The sequence below is a fragment of the Entelurus aequoreus genome, linkage group LG03 (assembly GCF_033978785.1).
Source record: "Entelurus aequoreus isolate RoL-2023_Sb linkage group LG03, RoL_Eaeq_v1.1, whole genome shotgun sequence".
NCBI classification, from domain to species: Eukaryota; Metazoa; Chordata; class Actinopteri; order Syngnathiformes; family Syngnathidae; genus Entelurus; species Entelurus aequoreus.
Window position 1 is genome coordinate 21,473,413 of NC_084733.1, and position 16,454 is coordinate 21,489,866.

The 16,454-nt window shown below is 38.6% G+C and overlaps 1 protein-coding gene across 1 annotated transcript in view; it reads right to left on the reverse strand.

The window, feature by feature from the left end:
* Positions 1-16,454, reverse strand: part of asap3 (ArfGAP with SH3 domain, ankyrin repeat and PH domain 3) — a 56,284-nt gene that overhangs the window by 16,994 nt on the left and 22,836 nt on the right. Inside the window, exons 4-12 of the mRNA XM_062041458.1 lie at positions 16,269-16,343; positions 13,027-13,076; positions 12,819-12,936; positions 11,897-11,982; positions 11,576-11,651; positions 4,729-4,815; positions 1,937-2,046; positions 354-423; positions 143-230 (exon numbers count right to left, since the gene is read on the reverse strand). Of these exons, the coding sequence (XP_061897442.1) occupies positions 143-230; positions 354-423; positions 1,937-2,046; positions 4,729-4,815; positions 11,576-11,651; positions 11,897-11,982; positions 12,819-12,936; positions 13,027-13,076; positions 16,269-16,343 (760 nt within the window). The remainder of the gene's footprint in view (positions 1-142; positions 231-353; positions 424-1,936; positions 2,047-4,728; positions 4,816-11,575; positions 11,652-11,896; positions 11,983-12,818; positions 12,937-13,026; positions 13,077-16,268; positions 16,344-16,454) is intronic.

Below are 16,454 nucleotides of genomic sequence, written 5' to 3' on the forward strand. Positions count from 1 at the left end.
GTTAATCTGATTTATATTTATTGAATTATGACAAAATATTAGTTTTAATAATTTTAAATATTTTTATACAAGCATTATATCTAAATCAAGAATGTCAGGCATTTGCAGGACGTTTGGGTAAAGCATCAAAGGTCGAACTCACGAGTAACCAGGTCAAAGGCTCTACGGTCCTCTGGAGTTGGTCGCACCTGACAGGTCAGGAGGTTCAACTTGGCCGGTGGTCGGTTGATCTGAACACACACACACACATTTGGAGTAAGTTTTGTGAGATTATATTGCAAAACATTTATGTTTGAAAATGGAAGGGTTATTAAATGAAGAGAAGACAGTTGGTCAGGTTTACTGGTACTCACCGTGCTGTGAGATATTGTCAAACATCCGAATTTGACTCCACATTTCCTTTTCTGCCACACCTTTCTAATCCTGCAGGAGAAAAAGAGGTTACTGGAGGTCACGTCCACACTCAAGAAACATTTGCAGGCTTTCAAAGCAGCTGTATTGTTTTTATGCATGCAAATATGATAGAATATGAATAAAGGATAATAATCCAGTGTAAACCACGGGTGTCCAAAATGTAGCTCAAGGACCATTTGTGGCCCATGGCTTGTTTTTTTAAATTGGAGGATTAAAAGTAGGTAAAAACTTACCAGAAACTGAATAAGACTACGTTCACACTGCAGGGTCAGATGTCCAATTCGGATTTTGTTGTCAAATCCAATCTTTTATGTGGCCGTTCACATTACAAAAAAATGTGATTTCTAATGTGAATGCAACTTGACCCGCATGCGGACATGACGTCGCACACACTGCAGTGTATTTGGAAGTAAACACGGTACTCTAGTCTGCCTCAGAACTGGTCCATTTCAAGGATTTTTTGCAATCGAAGTCAACATTTCTGAACCGAATTATTGTGTGTAGAAGATTAATAAGGAAGACTAAAAGTATTTTGGCTCTAACAGTTTAACGGGATATTTTGCGGGCGAGCAGTCGGAGACAAGAGTGGCAAATTTGAATTGTGAGTTCCTAAAACACTATTTTCACCTGTTTTCTGCTCCATTGTCAATCATTTATTTTGTAACCATCTATTTTGGCGGAGCCTATCGCTTTTTGATGACGTTCTGGTCGGATGAATGCGACCGGAACGCGGGAGCGTTCACATTGAAGACGTATCGCATATATATCTGATTTATTTCCACAAAAGAAAGAGGCCTGGTTGGATATGAAAAATTTGGAATGCACTGTTCACATGGACAAGAAAAAATCCGATACAAAAAAATTGGAGTTGACCAGCAGTGCAAACAAGGCCTAAAATACAGCAAAAAGACATAACGAGAAAGAGATATTAAATGTTGATGATTTCCTTTCTGTTTGTGGCCCCCGTGTAAAAGGTTTCACACTTCTAATGCAAACAAAGAGAGAAAAATGCTTTGAGTTTAACTTTAGCACATTTCTCATCCATCCATTTTCTACCGCTTATTCCCTTCGGGGTCGCGGGGGCGCTGTAGCCTATCTCAGCTACAATCGGGCGGAAGGCGGGGGCACATTTCTCAATCAAGCAATTTAACTATTTATTCCGTCAGATAGCTACTTTATATTAAAGATGTTTTAAGACCTTTAAAATGTAAAAGTATTTTCAAAATACTGCCTGTTATATCTGGTGTGTGTGAGAAAATTATGACATGGGTCCACTCAACAAGCCATGTTACCAAAAAGTTAGGAGGGGCCCTGTTTGAATTTTAATGTCAGGGTAATGGAAAACAGCTGGACGGGTTGCAAAGTTTGAGACCCCTCGTTTTCTTTCCTTTCCCTCCCCCATCACCACCACCACAAACTCTGCCCCTTTGGTTCCATGCATTACGTGATGTGACAGCCATTCAACTTGATATTCACGTTTGTTTAGAATCAGACATGAAGATGATAAGGTGCTGATACGAACCCGTCACTCTTTTTGAGCAGAAAACCCGACTTTTCAGTGCCGTACTGCTTGTTGCCCTGTGGCTGGTGGATGCTGTAGCCGTTACCAGAGTTTTTCCTGTTGAGGTATTCCTGCGACATAGTAATAGATGGTTCAACAAGGGAATGTCAAAATTCCCACACACTCATAAACGCAACAGTCCGAGACTGATGGACGCGCTCTCTCTCTCTAGAGACATGTCATAAATTTATTTTATTGGTTATGGTTTGTTTGCGACATGCTTAATAAGAATTAAGGAACATCACATGATCGCAATCACACCATATAAAAAAAGGCTTCATTCTGCAAATATAACAACGTTGTTCTTTCACGATTACTTTATCTTTGTAAAATTATGATTTATTTCCATTAAGGTATTTCTCTTGTATAATATTAACCTTTTTATTCTTGTAAAATTACACCTTTGTTTTCGTAACATAATGGTTGTTTTTTCAAGACTTTTCAAGACCAAAATTGTAATATCCTTCCTGTAAAATCACACATTTTCGTTTTGTCAAATTGTGGCTTTTTTCTAGGAAGATCACAGTTTAAACAAAAACTTAACTCTTTTAGGAATAACATGTAATTTTTGCAGTATTACGACTTTTACCGAGAAGATATGATTTTTTTCTCATAAAATTTAAAATGTATTCTCATAAATGGTAAATGGGTTATACTTGCTTTTCCAACTTCAAGGTACTCAAGCACTTTGACACTATTTCCGCATTCACAAACACATTCACACACTGATGGCGGGAGCTGCCATGCAAGGCCCTAACCACGACCCATCAGGAGCAAGGGTGAAATGTCTTGCTCAAGGACACAACAGACGTGCCAGGGAACCAGAAAGCCTCAGGTTGCTGGCACGTCTTCTCCACCAACCGAGCCACACAGTTCTCATAATATAGTATGATATAGCTATCCAAATTGCTATTATTAGCTAACACCTAAAGCTAATGTCCGGGCATGTGTTACATACGTACGTAATAACGTCATTATGTAGAAGAAGCCGTGAGAGGGCGAGATATACTACATAAAATACATTGGAAAGATGACGCCCTCTAGGCATCTGTGTACATATTGCAAACAGCCCCTTTAAGTCGAGTAAAATTTAGGGACACTATTTATTTTTCAAGCCGATACAGACAACTTCCTATTTCTTAAAGGGGAACGGCACTTTTAAAAAACGTTGCCTATTTTCACAATCATTATGAAAGACATGTCGACGGATTGGATTTATTTTTTATTTTTTTTATTTTTTAAAGGAGGTCCTCTATTCTGCCCATAGAACCTAATAAAAAAACGTACAAAAACTGCCAACAATACTCCATTTATATTTCGTGATTTGAATATTAAAGTATTAGGGATATTGTTAATATAATTACTAACGCAGACGATCTATTTAGATCATCATCGAGTGGTCTGCGGTTTCCTCGCTTCCCTGCTCTTTGGAAGTTTATTGTAGCTCATAAATCATGCCTGTGGGGCTGAGGACATATTTCGAGAAGTTGGTACACTTTGACATCCAATATAGACCCAGGAATGGCGATAACGACATCTTAACACCCTTGGTTACCCCCGATCCCCTCGTTTCTTTGCGAGGATTATGATTATGATCTAAATGGAAATATATGAACGTCCTAGCAGGCTAGCAGATTTATTATGTTTGTTGGCTCTTATGAAGAGAGTAATCAGTGGTGAAGAAAAAAATAAATGATCAAAATACATAAATATTAAATGTTATTATGCATGTGACCGTTACTACATTGCATAAATACTTACAGTGTGTATACAAAACCTTCATGGAGGTGTTTGGATGTTTTAAGGGCTTCATAGGCAGAATAGAGCAGCTCCTATAAGCTCCTTTGTAAGCAGACTTTTGATCAAATGTATTATTAATTCAAATGCATTTAAAAAAACATCCACCGTCATGTCATTCATAATGATTGTGAACATAAGCAAATTTACAAAAAAAAAGTGCAGGTCCCCTTTCAGACTGATATTGATAACCGATAACGTTATATCTATTAATTTAATAAGTTAAGATTGCAGTTTTTGCGCATCTCTCTAAACAGATGGCTTTAGAGCAGCTTCTTTACCAGCGCTAGTGTATTTTTAGAATTTCAAAACATTGTCATAGTGATGCTGGCGTTTCATGGGTCTGATAAAGTGTTGTGTTTTTGTCCTATCCTTACAGAATGTTTGGAGAACATCCATCCATCCATCCATCCATTTCCTACCGCTTATGCCCTTCGGGATTGCGGGGGGCGCTGGAGCCTATCTCAGCTGCATTCGGGCGGAAGGCGGGGTACACCCTGGACAAGTCGCCACCTCATCACAGGGCCAACACGGATAGAACATTTGGTGAATAATACCATGCAAACAGTCTTCCTCTTTACCAGTGAAAAAGTCCCACACAATCGACGCCATGTTTGTTTACACTGAGCAACGGGGATGTTTACAATAAATCAAGTAAAGGAGCGCTTGATTTGCTCATCTTCACCTACCTACAGCACAGTATGTATAATCTCGCCTCGTTGGGGGATTTTACATTTTATTTTGGATAAATTATATTTTAAAATTATCAGATTTATCGTTTTGACATAATTTATCACATCTGATATTTACCCAGCACCTACCCTTTTTTTGTCACAAGAGCAAAAAAAAAGTTTCTTCTTGTACGACTTTATTCTCGTAAAGTTGCAACATTTTTTCCTCAAACGATACTTTTTCAAACTGCTCTATATGAGGTCGTCACGTTTGTAATGACTTGCCTCTTTGCCGTCCACCTGCAGCAGCAAACGAAGAGAATCCCTCAGCTGTGTCAGCTTTTTGACGTCTTCGTCCTGGTCTAATCGCACCTACAACACAAACCCAACAGCACCACAACAAATAAATCTATTAGGGACAGCATATTGATAACATGGATGATTACAACAAGCCAGCAATTCAACAGTAAAATTTATGTGTGTATATAGGGATGGGTACCTTTATGGTACCAATTCCTGACGTTATCAATTCCCATCTTACTCAACAGTACAATTTTTCCATACTTTTGTGTGTGTTAATATTGTTTTTGATAAAGACTCTGAAATATTTTTTTTATTGCAACATACAGTATAAAAACAAGCTGCTGCCCAGTTGTTATATAGTGTTTAACTATCACATTTATGAATCCAATTTGCAAGTATGACATTAAGTTGCAAATACAGTTGCAAGTCTAAGACATTAAATGGCTAGTGTATAGTTTATGGTGTTTTGCTTTGTTTTTTGTTGCGCCCTAAAAAGTGTTTATTGATGGGTTGCCATTTTTCTTCTTTGTGGCTTAATTCACATGATGGTCAAGCAGCTTTGGCGTAGCATTAAAACAAGTGAGAGTGAGTGTAAAGTTTGAGCGGAAAATGCCATATTGCTGTTCTGTTCTTGGGTGTTCCAGTCAATCAAATAGAGCGATAGGAAAGCGCTTTCATAGAGTCCAGAAAGAAGTGGTTCATAAAGGTAATTAAGTCAGGGAAAAAACAAGTGTGTCCAAGGAGATGGCTCTTAAAAATATAACTTTCATCATCTTCTAGAATACAATCAGACCGCTTGTGTCTGCAGCAATCACTTTGTAAAATGTTTGTTTGAAAATGTTTTCGATATTAGTAGTGTTTGATAGCAGAACTAAACATAAACAAAGGACAAGAGATCACATTAGTTTGTGTTTTATTGTGGTTGCTGTGCCTAAATATAACTAGGAGACCTGGTTGTTCGAATGCACTTAAGTCATGTTAAGTCCTAGTAATAAACATTGTGGTTATTGGTCCAATGCACTGTATTTTTGTTGTCGATTTTCATAACAGAAACTAAATGCTTATTGTTGTTGTGCAGGAAAGACAAGTGCTTTATTCGACACGAATGACCACATTAAAGCGTCTTTGGTGATGTTTGTTAGCATCAAGAAAATATCCTTAATAGTATTAATAAACTAGATGAATAAATCTCCCGTAGGCTCAACAGCATATACTGAATCTTGATATCGCTAGTAAACATTGCTGAACAACAGGGACATTTATAGCAAAATAATGAGACAAAATATGAACTTCACACCATAAAAACAACTGCAGACATGAATTGTAGATGACCGACTAATATTTGTAGCAGGAAATCAACAAAAAACCCACTTTACACTTTTTCTCATTAGTGTCACGATCACAGCAGCACGGCACTCTTTATGTCAATCAAATACAGTACTTTCAACTTGTCTTTCACCTATCAATATTTAACTTGTGGACCCCTTCATGTAAAGACATGATGCGCCTTCAATCTTTTCTTCTTGAAATCCAATTGTGAGGGTCAAATGAAGTGAGGTCGTAGCAAACAGTAACATATTGGTAATGATGAATGGTTTAAATCTTTCCAAAAAAAATGTCTTAAGAGTGTATGAATCCATATGAAATATTTTGTTATGATTGCTTATATAATTGCCTCTAAACCTGACAATATACGCCCACATTTGCACTAATGCAGGTAAATAAACAGTAGCCCAACGGGAGTCTACACCTTTGCCCGAAACCCGAAATGCCTCTGGTTCAAGTGATTGCAACCCACCAATACAGTAAGTTTTGTACTTATTACGCACCAGCTGTGATTATAACGTGCATCTGAGTTGGAGTTTTCATTAACAAATTTGGAGGTGTTGAAATCGCCATGTAAAATTGCTAATGCTAATCAGTAGCATGTCAACAGCAAAGTCAATGTACATTAGCATCAAGCTAGCGCATTTTTGGAAAAGTGGAGCCTTACTTTACTTGCGTTGGAGCGTTTTCTTAGTCAATTTCTTTGCTGGCATTGAAAATTGCAACATTACCTAGAGGCAGTTTGGCTGAGTTCGCTCTCAGTGCTGCCGGAGTGATCGCCAAGTGCCGAAGTGCAAAAATGCCATCCGAGTCGCTCGGACCAGCGGGATTCAGTTGGTGCAAAAAAGTACCATATTCGCTACCCACTCTTACGTGTGTATTGATCCTAATCTTTATAATCCTGTTTTTAAGGTTATTTCCTTAGTGTTGCTATTCAAAGGCCACAAAATATGCCAAGCAACTAGTGCAGACCTGGGCATTCTGCGGCCCGCGGGCCGCATCCGGCCCTTTGTACGTCCCTGTCCGGCCCGCGTGAGGCCAATTATAAATTACAAAATAAATTTTAAAAAGTATCTATTTCGAGTGTGCAATACAACGGTGCTGCTTTTGTTTTGAAAAGCGTTATTTGTATTACTTCCGTGTGGACGTATGCTCGTGCGCGCAGCGGCAATCACAAATTACAAAATAAATTTAAAAAAACATCTTTGTCGTGCGTGCAATACAACTGTGCTGCTTTTATTTTGAAAAGTGTTATATGGGCGTATGTCCTGTAAGGGAAAGCGCACAGCGACAAGTGATGCCCGGTTATCCCCGAGACGCTAAAAAGAGAAAAGTTGATGACGAATGGAGTGTTTTCAACAAGACATGGACTGCCAAGTAAAGGTAAAGCCGTGTGCTTAATTTGTGGTACACTGGTTGCTGTGTTTAAAGAATATAGTGTAACGACCTGCTGAAGTAGATGTTGTCTTCTTGAGTTGCGTAAATGAGGAGTGAGGAGACGTGCGTGTGGAAGGAACGAGATATGTTGAGCTGTGTTAGTATAGCTTGCGCAATAAAAGTTTAAAAAGAGCGTCAGACTTGGTGTGCACTTCTTCTGGACGCTACAATTGGTGTCAGAAGTAAAACTTTGCGCATACTGCACTGTTTGTGTGCTACGTCATCGGGAGGTACGTGCCACGTGAGGAGCTCGCCGCAAAGCGAGAGAGAGAGAGAGAGAGAGACAGAGACAGAGACAGAGACAGAGAGAGAGAGAGAGAGAGAGACAGCGTTTACAGGTGCAGCCACACTGCTTGCCACAGGGGGAATTCCGCCCTCAATGAAGACTCCCAGGTTTGATGGCAAGGCGAACTGGGAGGCATTTCATCCCACTTCTGACATCAATTGTAGCGTCCAGAAGAAGTGCACACCAAGTCTGATGCTCTTTTTAAACTTTTATTGAGCATGCTATACTAACACAGCTCAACTTATCTTGTTCTTTCCAAAAGGAAAACCAATCCTCACTCCTCATTTCCGCAACAGCAACGCTTCCTCTTTCTTCGCCAATCACCTTACAGGCGTGCTACGTTCACAACAAAGAGGATGCAGGATAAAGTGACAGAAATTGAAATTTTTGCATTGTATTACACATCAGGAAGTGTTGTGTAAGAAAGTGTTAAAAATAAAAGCATCAAAAGCCATCTGCTTTTGTATAAAGATAAGTTAGGTTAAATGAAAATATTATTATTATTATTATCTATCTTACGGTATATCAAAAATAATTTGAGCAAAATTTAATTGAAATATTGTCGGTGTGGCCCTCCAGCAGTGCTCTGGTTGCTCATGCGGCCCCCGGTAAAAATTAATTGCCCACCCCTGAACTAGTGTAATGCTAAAAAAAGTGTTTGGTGCTCCATTGATTCTTTCATAATAAAAACGCCACTGAATGATTGCATCAGGGACCACATCTTGAGTTGTTTCCTAAAAAGTGAGGGGGAGGAGGTTATCTTAGTAGTTAAGAGCTTTGCGTCACGGTCCCCAGTAATGCAGACCAGACTGAGAAGCGGGGTGTGTCGCGCCCACACTGAACACGCTTGTTTCTCAAATTGCGAGCAACAGTAGCGTGACTCATGCGGTGTCCGACACGAGTCCGTTCAACGGAAACACCTCAGCCGTTTTCCCTATGAAGGATGGCGCGCACTGATATGACTTGTTGACGAGTCTTAACGAAGACGTGCAACGCCTGTGCCAAACCAGAAAAACATGTAGCCTCTAAACCGTTTCTGCTCCATCCATTCATCCATCCACCTCGCCAGGACAGGTTTGAGCAGAGCGGGACACGTTGAAGTATGAAGCATTAGAGATGCTTTCATTTTCAACAAACAGGAGAAGTATTTACTCCATTAGCCATTGTGGTTCCTTTGGTCGTTTGTTTTGGAAAACAAACAGTTGAAAGTTTCTGTGTGAGGTTCTACAAACCCCTTTAGGAACCGAATTTGGTAAATGATCATGATGTTGTGTTTCAAAATGTGTATTTTCTTTCTCTTATTATTAGCATGCTTTTAGTGTGCTTAATAGCAGCAGCATCACACAAAGGTTTGTCCTGAAAATCCTCGCAAATAATTTTTTCTCTGATTGTCTGTTTTTTGCGAGATTTAGGAGGAAGAGAAAGTGAGAGCAGAAAAAAATACTAAGAGAATAGGCCTACACGGATATTGATACGATACCAGCACAAATCAAACATATTTGGACTATTTTGTAGTATGGAATGTTAGAAAATGCTTTATAAGGGAAATTTACTCAAATAACTACGGTAGGTATGAAAAACTAACCTATTGGAATGGAAATTGTACAATTCTACACAATAATTAAGTTTTTCACTTGAATGATGGGAGCACGTTTATTACTGAATACTTTCTAACACGCTTCTGCCTTGAAGACTTAATATTTGTAAGTAATATGCAACTGTAATTATTTGATACTTCACAAATGACTTTTAGACTGCAGTGTTGTTTGTCTGCTATCGCATGCTTAGCTGTTGTATAACTGCATGCTTCTAGTAGCCTATAGCCTATGGTGTTTACCTTTTGTAAATGCCATCCATCCATCCATTTTCTAATGACTCCACTAAAATAAAATAAAAAACAAACATGTGTGCTTATTGGAGGACATTTAGATGTTAACTGGCTGTCGAGTTTTGCACAATAAACACATTGCAGAACTGTTTGTATTGGAGCGCCTACATCAGAGATTTTAGATCTAAGCCCATACTTAATTTTTTGCTGATATCGGACCGATATTCGATATCAATATAGGATCGGGACACCCCCCACTTTTTATACCTGATAGAATGACTGAACAATTTTAAGTACCGGTAATCATGAGGGGTTAATTGTGTTAAAAAAATTATTTAGATGAATAATGATTAATTCGCATTATACCACTAACACTGACAGCCCTGAATGTACAAAACCCAAAACCAGTGAAGTTGGCACTTTGTGTAATTCGTAAATAAAAACACAATGCAATGACTTGCAAATCCTTTTCAACTTATATTCAATTGAATAGACTGCAAAGACAAGATAATGTTCGAACTGATCTTTTTTTTTTTTCAAATAATTAACTTAGAATTTGAACACGTTCCAAAAAAGGTTGGCACAGGGGCATTTTTACCACTGAGTTACATGGCCTTTCCTTTTAACAACACTCAGTAAACGTTTGGGAACTAAGGAGACCAATTTTTGAAGCTTTTCAGGTAGAATTATTTCCCATTCTTGCTTGATGTGCAGCTTAAGTTGTTCTCCGTTGTGGTATTTTAAGATTCATAATGCACCACACATTTTCAATGGGAGACAGGTCTGGACTACAGGCAGGCCAGTCTAGTACACGCACTCTTTTACTACGAAGCCACGCTGTTGTAACACGTGGCTTGGTATTGTCTTGCTCAAATAATGATAACGTTGTTTGGATGGCAACATATGTTGCTACAAAACCTGTATGTACCTTTCAGCATCAATGGTGCCTTCACAGATGTGTAAGTTACCCATGCCTTGGGCACTAATACACCCCCATACCATCACAGATGCTGGCTTTTGAACTTTCCATCTATAACAATCCGTATAGTTATTTTCCTCTTTGAACTGGAGGACACAACGTCCACAGTTTCCAAAAACAATTTGAAATGTGGACTCGTCAGACCACAGAACACTTTTCCACTTTGCTTCAGTCCATCTTAGATGAGTTGTTAATAAATGGCTTTCGCTTTGCATAGTAGAATTTTAACTAGCACTTACAGATGTAGCAACCGACTGTAGTTACTGACACTGGTTTTCTGAAGTGTTCCTGAGCCCACGTGGTGATATTCTTTACACACTGATGTCGCTTTTTGATGCAGTACTGTCTGAGGGATCGAAGGTCCGTAATATAATCAGTGCAGTGATTTCTCCAGATTCGCTGAACCTTTTGATGATATTAGAGACCTTAGATGGTGAAATCCCTAAATTCCTGGCAATAGCTCGTTGAGAAAAGTTGTTCTTAAACTGTTCAACAATTTTCTCACGCATTTGTTCACAAAGTGGTGACCCTCGCCCCATCCTTGTTTGTGAATGACAGAGCATTTTATGGAAGCTGCTTTAATACCCAAGCATGGCACCCACCTGTTCCCAATTAGCCTGTTCACCTGTGGGATGTTCCAAAAAAGTGTTTGATGAGCATTCCTCAACTTTCTCAGTCTTTTTTGCCACTTGTGCCAGCTTTTTTTAAACATGTTGCAGGCATCAAATTCCAAATGAGCCAATATTTGCAAAAAATACCAAAGTTTTCCAGTGCGAACGTTAAGTATCTTGTCCTTGCAGTCTATTCAATTGAATATAGGTTGAAAATGATTTGCAAATCATTGTATTCTGTTTTTATTTACGATTTACACGACGTGCAAATTTCACAGGTTTTTGGTTTTGTAATATAATCTTTGAAACGTGTCCAAAGGTGTGGTGAATATAAAAACATGCACAAAGCAACTGTTTGTTACCGTGTGAACAGACGAGGCAAGCTTCTCCACAAAGGGAGCGAGATTCTCTGCAGCTTTTAGCCCGTCCTGAAAGAAGCTGAGGGCAGGAGGAGGAAGAGAGGGGAGTGGGGGGGGTGAAGAGTGAATCACGGTGTCACTTCATTCCAAACAACATCACATGCTGGAACAGCTCACTTAAAAAAAAACATACGGGTATGGTTCCAGTTGGCATGGTTAGCTGTGCAAGAAATGCCACTTTCCCATGCCAAAAGAAACATTCATTTGACACTCAGAAAAGAAATGGAAAGTGCTAAGGCAAAACACAAAAAGGTTTACACGGACCTCAGCTGGGCCTGGAAGAACTTGATGAGGCTCTGGATGAGATCTGGGCCTTGACGGACCTTCAACTCTTGGATCTTTAAAAGGTACTGAGAACATGGAAACAAAATACAACAAACTTAATATGTTAAATCATATATACCCCCACATGTGGCACATGTAGACACAGGAGCATTTGGTTGTAGAACACTACAATATACTGTGTATATATACACAGTATATTGTTCTCCCCGTGACTGCGGGGCTTCCCTCCGGGTAGTCCGGCTTCCTCCCACCTCCAAAGACAGGCACCTGGGGATAGGTTGATTGGCAACACTAAATTGGTCCTAGTGTGTGAATGTGAGTGTGAATGTTGTCTGTCTATTTGTGTTGGCCCTGCGATGAGGTGGCGACTTGTCCAGGGTGTACCCCGAATGCAGCTGAGATAGGCTCCAGCACCCCCCGAGACCCCAAAAGGGACAAGCGGTAGAAAAGGGATGGACACTACAATACATCCCACTGGGAATTTTCCTATCATTTAAATCAAGGGTGTCCACACTTTTTCTAACAAGGGTCAGGCACTAAAAAAGCAAAAAGATGCTAAAACCAATCCAATGCAAATATATTAAGAAATATAAAAGGTAACAAATTATTGTTTGTATCCTAACATAACATATATCAGCTGAGTGTTTAGTTATGCATTGTGCAACAACTCCCTCAAATTCTGAGTCATAAAACAAGCTTTTTTGAATCAATGACTCCAACTTTTTGACAATCGTGCAGGACGCAGCCAACTGGAACCCCGCCTCAACATCTTCTTCCCATTAAACTGATCATGAGGGATTACAGTATGCGGTCACAGTTGGAAGTCTTTCGAAGGAAGACCACCCATGTGGGCTAGCTCAGTTATGTGCAAGGTGTGCATTAGCGCAGCGTTTGGTCTCACCTCGCACATCTGCAGCTGAAAGGTCCTCCTCTCCCTTTCCATGTCCTCGCCTCCGTCTGATCCCTCTGTCCTGATGAGCTGCCTGTTTTTCTCCTTGCGCTCCTTTTCCAGCTTTGCTCTAAATATTTGTATTGGCATTAATTTAATCATTGGAGATACTAAACAATAAAGTTAAATGTTAAGGAAATGAGGTTAGAGGTTTGATTACATTTTTAGGTCATACTCCTTCCAACTCCTCTCCATCTGTTTCTTCAGCTCCTGAGGAAACACATTAAAAAAGCACAACATTAATTAAAACACAGGGGTGCAAGGTCAGACCCAAGCAGTATTTTCCAATATAGTTTTATATTTTTTCGCTGGAAACAGTTTCATTTGTTGTATTTGTTAGCTAAAATTGGGCAAATTCTGTATGTAGTGGCTTTCTGTGCAGATTCATATTGCATTGCACACTATCATCATCACCAAGCCTGGAGTGGAATAGTATTGAGTACATCTTGCAAATGTTAAAATGTACAACATTAAAAGGGGAACTGCACTTTCTTTGGAGTTTTGCCTATCATTCACAATCATTATGAGACAAGAACAGGATTCTTTAGGATTTTAAAGATGACAAAAAAACGCTTGCAAAATGCAGCTAATGGGAGTCACAATTGCAGTCTTCAAAGCACTCTAAAACAACTTCAAAACCCTCCGTCAACGTTTTATATACACACTGCAGGTTTATATATAATATAATAACATACACGTTTATAAAAATATATAATATGGTCAATATTTACCATATTTTGGTCATTTTAAGTTTTGTTGATATCAGCACTTTAGTCATCAACAATTATATCATCTGAGAAATGGACATTGAAACAGTGTAGGTCTGACTTCGTAGGATATGTACAGCGAGCAGTGAACATAGTGAGCTCAGAAAGCATAAGAACAAGTATATACATTTGATTATTTACATTTGATTAATTACAATCCGGGGAGGTGGCATGTGGTGGGGGGAGGGTGTTAGTCTAGTGTTGTAGTTGCCTGGAGGTGTTCTTTTAGTACGGTTTTGAAGGAGGGAAGAGATGCACTTTCTTTTACACCTGTTGGGAGTGCATTCCATATTGATGTGGCATAGAAGGAGAATGAGTTAAGACATTTGATAGATCGGAATCTGGGTTTAACGTAGTTTGTGGAGCTCCCTCTGGTGTTGTGGTTATGGCGGTCATTTACGTTATGGAAGTAGTTTGACAAGTACTTCGGTATCAGGGAGGTGTAACGAATTTGACAAAATGTAACAAATCTAGACTAGGCTCAGTGCAAGTTGTTTTACTCTGTCCTCCACCCTGAGCCAGCCCACTTTGAGCCAGGTGAAACGTTGGAGCAGACGGAAGTTATAGTTACAGTTTTACGCTAGCCGCTAAGCTAGGAAAGTAAAATCTCTACCGATTACAACAACTTTAGCAACAAATGTTAGCTAACATTACGCAAAAACTACATACAAGGTACAGATTCATGATGTAATACACACAACAGGATTTGAATACAATATTAGTAATATAATTTTCAACAACAAGCATGAAAAGAGCAAAAAATAGTTTATCGTTTCGTCTTCGGTTTTTCCTATGTACTGTTTTACCCTAGCCGCTAAGATAGGAAAGAAATAGCTCTGACCATTACAGCGACTTTAGCTTCCTAGCTTAGCAATAAACATTAGATCAAATTATGCAAAATCTCCTGAAAATAATTTTGATACAGATTCATGTGATACACACTTTTGCCACCTAGAGGACTTGAGTGGAATTCTATTGATCCCATCTCGCAACTGTTCAAATTTACGACATAAAAAAATTCAACAATTACAAGTTACAAAAGAGCTTGTTCTTTATTATTTTCCTTTTCTTACGTGCAGTTTTACGCTAACCCCAAGCTCGGAAAGAAAAAAACCCTGCCTTTTATAGCGACTTTAGCATCTTATCTTAGCTAAATCAGACAATAACCAAATTCATAGAATTCAAATTTTGAAAAAATATATACGTTTCTGAAATCGCACAAAACTTTAGCATTTGATCCAGTGATCCGTGAATGACTTCACGCGAGACCTCAGTTTAGTGAGCATCAAAAGGATTCATTCACGCGTTTGGCTTTTTTGGGGCCTTTTGGGGCCACTCGTTCTTCAGTGTTTACATAGAGTACATGTCATCATTGACTTGTTTGACAATTTGAAACATTTCAAAATGTTACTTAAACCGTTCCCAATACAGACAGCTAATAAAGGTAGTATAATGGCCATAGCTCGACTCTGGAACTTTTTCCATGACTTTCCATTGGATTTAATTTCAACTGACTTGCGTCTAAGTAATCAACAAATGTAAATATTAAGTTAGAAGTACAAGAAAATCTCCAATCTGACATTATTTTCCGGTTTTACACAGTGTCATTCAGGTTGTGCTTTAACCACCAACTAGTGCGCAATCTGGCTTAACCGGCTTCTCACAACACAAAAGCATTGATGCACAGCTTTGAAATGTGCTGTGTTTTATTACAGCACATTAATACAGCACAAAGACAGTAGCTGACACATGCATTAGCTCACTATTGCTCGTCTGATGCCATGGTGACTCAAACAGTCAAACAGAACGCAGGATGTATTTGCGTGGAACAATGTTTGCTTTATTTGTTCATTCATCTGTATAAACACTCATATCTCATCCACTGTATAAATAATAGGCTCTGACGGGGGGAATTACAGTCTAGCAGATGTTTTATTATTATAAGAGGCATCGCTTTAAGACAATTAATCTACATAAACAAACCTTTTTTGATGGTTTAATTGAATTTTTTTTTTTCTAAATTATTACCTTAACTTAGAAGGTTATGTTATTTTATATCAGTTTTGTTTGTGTGTAAAATCCTGTCTACAATTGTTATGCTACAGGGAGCAGACATTTTCCTATAAATGTAAAATTTTAAATAGAAGTTCAGATAATTATAACATGAATAATTTTGGTACAAATATGCAAAATCGCTTGTCACGTAAAGTGTTTTACATATATATATACATATTTTATTCTATATAATAATACTGATACCACAACTACAATATAAGACCACATTACTACTACTACAAATAAAAATGGCATTATTAACATTACTATTATTCTTATGGTGTAACTCCACACACTGAAAATTTATGAATTTGTATTTATTTTCTTATCCAAAGTGTGTATTTGGCAGCTTACCATCCAATTAAAAATATATATATATATATATTAAAAAAAACATCTCACAGAGCATCATTTCAAGTTGCATTTTGTTTTCAATACTTTTAGGTAATAAAATCCTGGATTATCCTGTCCACTGAGCAATTTTTTTAAGTAAGAAATGTTTAATGTTTGTGCTTGTTATATGCTGTAGTTGTTTTAAATAAGAGCTTTCACAGGTGTCTGCAATCAACTCTTCACTCACCAGTCTGCTGTCGCGCAGCTCTAATTTCAGCACATTTTCCAAAGGGAACGCCATGATGTTGTTGAGGTTCTGCACCTGGAACAAGCCAGAGCACAGGGAAGTAGTTGAGGTTTCAAACTTTGTGCGTCTGAGTGAGTGTGTGCGCGTGTGGTGAAGTGTAAACTGAACCGAGGTTCATCCGAGGTC